This window comes from Seriola lalandi, unplaced genomic scaffold, assembly GCF_002814215.2.
Source record: "Seriola lalandi dorsalis isolate HSWRI2012SDOR001 ecotype SW California unplaced genomic scaffold, Sedor1 jcf7180002054662, whole genome shotgun sequence".
NCBI classification, from domain to species: Eukaryota; Metazoa; Chordata; class Actinopteri; order Carangiformes; family Carangidae; genus Seriola; species Seriola lalandi.
Genome location: NW_019525215.1, coordinates 40428 through 47927, shown reverse-complemented (window position 1 = coordinate 47927; position 7500 = coordinate 40428). Strand labels below are relative to the sequence as shown.

The 7500-nt window shown below is 45.2% G+C and overlaps 1 protein-coding gene across 1 annotated transcript in view; it reads left to right on the top strand.

Annotated features, from left to right (window-relative positions):
- akap6 (A kinase (PRKA) anchor protein 6) overlaps positions 1–7500 on the top strand; it is a 157263-nt gene that overhangs the window by 111136 nt on the left and 38627 nt on the right. The window contains exon 16 of the mRNA XM_023421059.1: positions 4530–4790. Within this exon, the coding sequence (XP_023276827.1) occupies positions 4530–4790 (261 nt within the window). The remainder of the gene's footprint in view (positions 1–4529; positions 4791–7500) is intronic.

Sequence of the window (7500 nt, the reverse complement as noted above, 5' to 3'; positions counted from 1 at the left end):
CCCTCGTTTTCCCTCTTCCTCGTTTTTCCTCCTCTTCACCGTTTCTCCCTTGTTTCTTACCTTGTTATTTCCCCTTCTCTCTTTTCCTCTCAGTGTTTCCTTCCTCGCTCCTTCTCCTCTTTGTCCTCTTCACCTTTTATTTTCCCCTCCGTCTCTTTTTCATACTCCACTTCCTTCGGAGTCTGATGGTCGAGCAACTGAAACACGATCAAAAATCTTATGATAGAAACTTCACAACAACTTCAGCTGATACTTTATCCACCGGTTTTCAGATGCAGTGAGGAAGTAGCTGATGAATTACATTTAAAACGACGTTAGATCAAAGAGAAGAAACCCAGTGGTGAATGTGTCTGTGGATGTTTGATACGTCTGTTCTGTGTCTTTAAAAGTAGAAGTTGTGACTCTGACTGTTCCTCAACTTTAAATTCAGAAGTTTCCAGTAAAACACAGAGAGAGAGCGAGAGAGCGACGCACCGCAACTGACAACGTCTCGACCATTTAGACGACGAGTGCCGTTCTTTTCCTGATCCCGTGTCTGATCAATAACACTGATTGAATCCTGTATCGACACCGCAGTCATCTCTAACAAGATGCAGCACGTCCGGCAGGAACCCAGCGTCCCTGTGCGTTTAATTTGACCCCGCGCTGTCAGATGATGTCATCGCTCTCTCACCTGTGGAGCCACATTCACCTGTGAACAGTCACTCACAGGTTCCAGCAGCTGCTTCATTTCTCAACAGTCAAAGTGTCTGAGATCTGATCTTTATGTTTCAGTCTCTCCGTCCTGAAAGACTGACGAGCAGGTAAAAACTGGAGTTGGTTGGTCGGTCGGTCGGTCGGTCAGTTAGTTAGTTAGTTAGTTAGTTAGTTAGTTAGTTAGTTAGTTAGTTAGTTAGTTAGCAGTCAGTCCTGCTGTCCACTACAGAGGACAGACTCTGATATTAAAGAAACAGTTTGATTATTGGCAACTGCGACGTCCGCCATTTTGAAATTAGAGTCCATGTGGTCTTTTAGCCACACCCCCACAGCTGTGACATCACTAGAAAGCCCAGGACGTCCTCTTGACAGCAGAGGATGACTCAGATAGATTGAATAAGAAGTGCACGACTTAGAGGTCTCAGACTCATGTTCCCCAAAGGACAAATTGATTCCTGTGTCTGTGTTGAATAGTTTGAAAACAGGAAATGTCCACTGGATACGACATAACGCCACAAACACGAAACACACAGGCAATTAGAGAAATGACGTCCAGAGCTCAGAGGACGTTTCCCGGGGAGAGATGAGACTGTGACGGCGTTAAAGAGTCGGGCGGCGATGAGCCGGGCGAGCGTCCACACGTCAGCTGACTGTGGTGCTGCTCGGCTCCGGGGAAACAAACAGACTGTGATGGGGTTGAGTCGCAGTGTGAACAACCACCTGCAGAGGGAAGGAAATGTATCTCGTCTTCTTGGGGGAAAAAATTTATGTTTTTGTTGCTTTTGTTTTGAAAAAATGTACTTTATGTGTTTTAAATGACGGTAGCTTATATCCACTCTTGTACACTGCGCCGCCTCCTCTTCTCTCTCCTTCTGTTTCTCTCTGACAAACTAACCACAGACTCATAATCACTGTCGCTTCTTCACAGAACAAAGCTAACTGCACATTACACCGATCAGGGGGTCCTATTATCGCCCCTCTCCGTCGTCTAATGGGCTGGTTTTACCTGCCAGAGTTCAGCTAAAGTAGTGTTTCCACACAGGAGGGAGAGTCGCTGCTATACCAACGACTCAATACCTTTTGTACAAACACATACATATGCAAATTAGTAGCAGGGACCCATGCGGAGCTCGTTCAGGAGCCGCTCTGTGTTCAAAGTTTCTCTTGTTTGGCCGCTTGTTAAAATTGTAGCGAGAGCTGCAAGATAACAGCTATTTGATCCTTAACATTTTTCAAAACAATACGACATGAACCCGAGGAGGACAAGATAGTGTACAGATGGAAAGTGAAGCTGGTGAAATGGGCAGAAACTTTACCAAGAATTAATAAGACATGTTAGTGAAACACCTCCACAACGGCTTATTAATACGTCTTTCACTAAACCCAATCACTTCGCAAATAAAAGCTCAACTTCCAACAGCTGATTGTGAAACAGGAAGAAATCTGATACAGAGATAAGAGACGTGATGGGAGGAATGTGACGGCCGGAGGAAGAAGGAATAAATCTCTCACAGAGCAGGTTTCATCTCTGAAGAGTGCAAGTGTCTGTAAGTGTTGATGTTTACAGGTTCTCCCTTTGCCTCCTGAAGTAAAAGCAGGAGTTTGTGAGTCCTGCTGTGTTTGATTATTACAGATCCATAATACCTGCAGAAACACTGATGAGGTAAATCCCTTGTTGCCATAAAGAAAGTCAGAACATCACCATCAGACTCCATCAGCACCAATAGATCAGTTAATAAAAGAAGAGACATCCAATCAATCACATGGAATCAAAACGAAACAAAGATGAAATGAAGTGAAGGGACTTTTCTTTTTCTTTTTTTTTTTTGATGAGATATTTTAATTCCAGCGAAAACAACGAGGTTGTGATGTTAAAAATCCGTATTCCCTCTCTTCCCGCAGCAGCCTTAGTTCGCCCACTCAAATTAACATGGTTCAACTTTACATTCTTTTCACTGTGAAACTGCCTCTTTGTGTTTCCCTGGACACTATTTTCTTGCTAGAAAGACAGTAACTTTGGAAGATTCCCAGTCGACTTGACGAACTCAAACTGCTGAAGCATCATGTCAGATCACCACAGTGAATCCCCCAGCTGCTGAATATGCACAGAACCATCCACCTCCCTTCCTCCCGTGTTGCTGCGACGCCTGTTGCTAACAATGTTGGTCTCTCACAAGTGTCTGCCCCAGGATCAGCACAGAACATCCCCATTCTATATCTATATCTATAGAAATAGATATAGATATATAGATATATATACGTATTGATGAGATCTTTTCAGGTGTGAGCACAAAAACACAGAAACACACACAAGTGGGGAATAGTGTCTCTCAGCCGTGTGCTGTGTCTTACTGTGTGATCAACAGGGGTTGGAAAATTACTCTGCAGAGCTTATTACACACACACACACACACACACACACACACACACACGCACACACACGCTCGCGAGCCAGGCCCTTGTTGTTCTCAGTGGTTCCTATTTGAAACAGTGATTGCTCCTCACTAAACACTCTTTCAGTCTGTATTGTGCCTAAACGGTGTTGTGTGTCGGGCGTGAACGTCGCTCTGTAGGTGAAGCCGCTAGAAGCTCTGCATTAGCAGCTGATCTGTTTGCACCTGGAAAAACAGCAGTTACAATCTCAGAGGTTTGTTCGTCAACAATAGCAACCTCGTTAACACAATAATAACAGGCTCCACCACCGTGATTACAACAGCATTAGCAACATCGAGCTAATTCGCAGCTACAATAACAGCATTAGCAGCCGTGTTGAAATGAATCATTATATCACAGAGCCGTAGATTTTATCACCTCGGACACAGTGGCAAGAAAACGATCTGCATTTCTGTATAAACATGGTCACATGTTCATCCAAGCTGCAGTTCTGAACAGGTGGACCCTCACAGGTGGTCTGCTGCTCATGGACCTCCACTGGCGACCCCTGACCTCCTGAGTCAGATTCAGTCTCTGATGCTGCTTCAGACAGAACTCTGGGTCAGACTCAGTCATTCAGCCTCATCCTCAACACAGTGACGAAGAAGCTCAGAGTCCCAGATTAAGACTTAAAGCAGTGAGCAACCGTTACCTGCAGAATCACTTCCTCTTTAGTGATTTTGTCCAGAAAATAAAACCGTGAGAACGTTTTTTGCTTTGTTTCAAGCTATTGTGGGCTTTTATTCTGAAAAGTTGTGAAAGGAAGTTCCAAAGGTTCTGTTGCTTGACAAACGTCTGACGGAGCGACACACGATGTGTGACATGAAGAAAAGAATCAGTCAGTCAGAGGTTTAACATGTGACTGTGGCTGGAGAGGAATCACTACTTCCTGTCAGGACTTTCAGAATAAAATCAGAATGCAGATGATGAGCAAGATGGTGGATTGAGATTGTAAGAGATGATCATGTGAAGCTTGTCAAAGAGAGATGATAATAAATAATATTGAGGACGACTGTTCTGCAGGTTATTGAGTGAAAGTTCAAAAACATCTGCGTTAAACATCTGGCAGATTAACGTCGTCTTCTTATAAGAAAAGATATGTTATGATATTATCTAAGAATCAGGAAGTGCGACGTCATATACGTCACAGAAGAAGAACAGACACAACAACAACATCAAGGCCGACGAATGTCAGTGATGACATCGTCACGATGAGGACGTCTTCTACAGCGACGTGTTCACACTGATACATGACATCCTCTTTATTGATCTGCACTTCTCTGAGGGTCAATGATTAATGGCCATGTATGTATTGATTGATGTGCTGCTTTGCATGATGGGATATTGACACAACAAGGAGTCCTCACACTAACTCCCTGCCTCTCTCTCTCTTTTTTAAGAAAATCCTCTCGGAGCATTCAGGGCCCAGTTCTTCGCAGAGGAAGCGGTCGGCGAGCGTGAACTCTCTGCTGGTCGGCGGTCGAGGCGTCGCTGCGGAAAACCCTCGCTCGGCGCTCTCCCCTCTCACCAACTCGCTCCTGGAGCAGCTGGAGGCTCGCATCAAAGAGCTGAAGGCGTGGCTGCGAGACACCGAGCTGCTCATCTTCCACTCCTGCCTCCGACAGGACAAAGACGCCGCGGAGCAGCTGCGCAGCTTCAAGGTAGGAAGAGACGCTCGAGACGACCTGCACAGAGGAACGTTAGCCTTCAGCAGCTCAACCTGAAAACCCAGTGTTAGCAGTCAGGTTCAGATGCATCTGACTTTAGTTAAACATGGTAACGTGCACTTTTCTTCAGTATATCTCACACGTCGTTCAGACTCCTGCAGTTTCTGGTTCAGCTGCCGTTAAACTGAGTCACTTCAACCTGCTGAATGAAGTTTAAAATCACATTTCAGATGCAGTATATAGGTAATTAACTTTATATAGATTATTAACCTTATTTAGATAATTAACTGTATATAGATAATTACAATCCACTGAATAGAACATAAACTTTATCATAAACAGTAACCAGAGAGGGAACGGAGACTAAAAACACTCAGGTGTGTTCATGAACTTCTCTTCACAAACTTTTGTTCCTGTCAAATATGTGACAAAGCTTTGGCCAATCAGCATTAAGCTTTATCTAAAAAAAACAAACATGTTGGCTGTGTGTGTGTGTGTGTGTGTGTGTGTGTGTGTGTGTGTGTTGTGGCTAAGTATAGTAATACATCGTCTTAATGAGGCCAGATGAAAGCAGGGCTGTTTTGAAGAGATGGATGTATGGAGGAAACAGCAGTTAGCCTTAAGAGCCGCGGGACGCTAACAGGATATTAATCAGTCTACATCACACAGCGAACAGCTAGCTGCGCTGATTAGCCTAGCCCTGCCGTGTGACTGACAACCACAAATACACACACACACACACACACACACACACAGTCATACACGTGTACATGTGCTGAAATAGAAATGCATTAATTCATGTATGCCCGCCCATACTGACAAGACAACACACACTTACAGTCACACTCATAGACACACACACACACACACACACACACACACACACACAGATGAAAACACACACTTTTACAGACAGATGACAGAAACACCAGCTGATGACTTTAGTCCCAAAGTTTCAAACATCCACAAAGACACAAACACATGTTCAGTCTGTGATTTATTGATAAGAGAAGAAGAACTTTATTGATCCTGTAGAGGAAACTCAAAGTGACACAGCAGAACAAAAGAGAAGCTAAAACAAGGGAAAAATCTTATAAAGAATTAAAATAAGAATAGAAACAGAGTCTGGGATGAATAAGATCAATAAGAAATACTCAGTACATTTCTGTACATGTGCAGATATAAGAACAGGAAGCCAGCGTGGGCGTCTGCGTCATCGTCTCCATTAAACACAACTCTGGAGTTTTCAAACTAAAACAGGGTCAGCAGCGTTTCCAGAAGTCTCAGATTAAGAGGCGGGAAAACTCCAGAGTTGCGTGGACACCAGACGTCAACGCTGTAAAATGTACAAATGAAATGATATTTAGTTTGTTCCTGTAACAAACAGTCTCATAGTTTGACACCGGAGCTGCAAACTTCTAGTTGTAAACTGGTCAGTATTAATGTGAACACAGCACACACACACACACACACACACACACACACACACACACACACCGGCTGCCTAAGTGATGAAACTGTATAGAACGGAGACTTTATCTGGAGAAAGTGAGCGGAGCCGCTCGTACTTTTGATCCTTGTCGCAGCTCTCAGTGGGAAGCCATTGATTTCTGGCAGAAAGAGGCTGTGAGCTTCTGGAGAAATGAAGATTGGAAATATTGATAGCAGTCATTTGTATGGAGAGGGAGAGCGGGGGGGAGCGGGGCTAAATGGAGAGAAGGGGCTCCATTTTAAGAGAAGTCGACTCCATCTGAGCCGTCATTTGTCTGTTTTTGGCATTTGGACTCGTAAATGGGTTCGATTTCTGCGCTGCAGCTTATTACTGTACGGCTGTATGAGAAAGCAGCGGGGGTCGGCAGAGGTCGCCGAGGCCATACACATACTCACACACACACACACACTCACACACACATTTATAAAACACAAATGTATGAGGCGTTTCAGACGGACACACTGCTGCAGCGCTCGCTTTAACACACTCACACTCACAAACATAAACACTGTGTTAACGTGTCCCAACAACACGACCCTGTCCCTGCAGTGCAGGTGTCCAGCCCGAAACACACTGTGGACATTTGTCTCCAGCCCACAAGAGTGGAGGTGAAGGGAGTCTTGGATCCCTGAGCGTCTGAACAGAAGATCCCGGGGAGGAAGAGGAACCTGCAGGAGGAAGGTCTGAGGTCCACTGAGGACAGATACTGGCCTCGATGGTCAACAGATCTATTTCAACCGGGACAGACAACAACAGAGAGAGAAACAGCGACAGGAGGAAAAGACTCTGCTGCTCAGACTGTGGGAACAGCGCTGAAGGCCAGAGTGTCAGTTTGTGATTGGATGAAGAGGAGAATGAGCTGGCGGAGCTTAGAGAGAGAGCGGGAAACTGTGCTGGTGAAGACATGGAGGACGCCGTCTTCCTGGTTGAACTCGCTCATGATGCAGATCATGTGGTCGGCTCGAAAGCTGTTGTTAGCTCTTCTTGACAGATGTTGGCATCAGTGACATCACAGGGTCTGTGCGTCCACCTGTGCATCACTCAGACAGGTGACAGGTTGAGCCTCAGTTTGTCGGGGGGGTGTTAAAGCTGCTGTCTGTGATTTCTCTCTCTCCTCTCAGACTGTATGTGGCACCCTTTCCTCTCATTCACACCCTGTTTCTTCACATTTCAGCTTCCATCCGTGCACCCCCTCCCCCTCCCCCTCCGCTC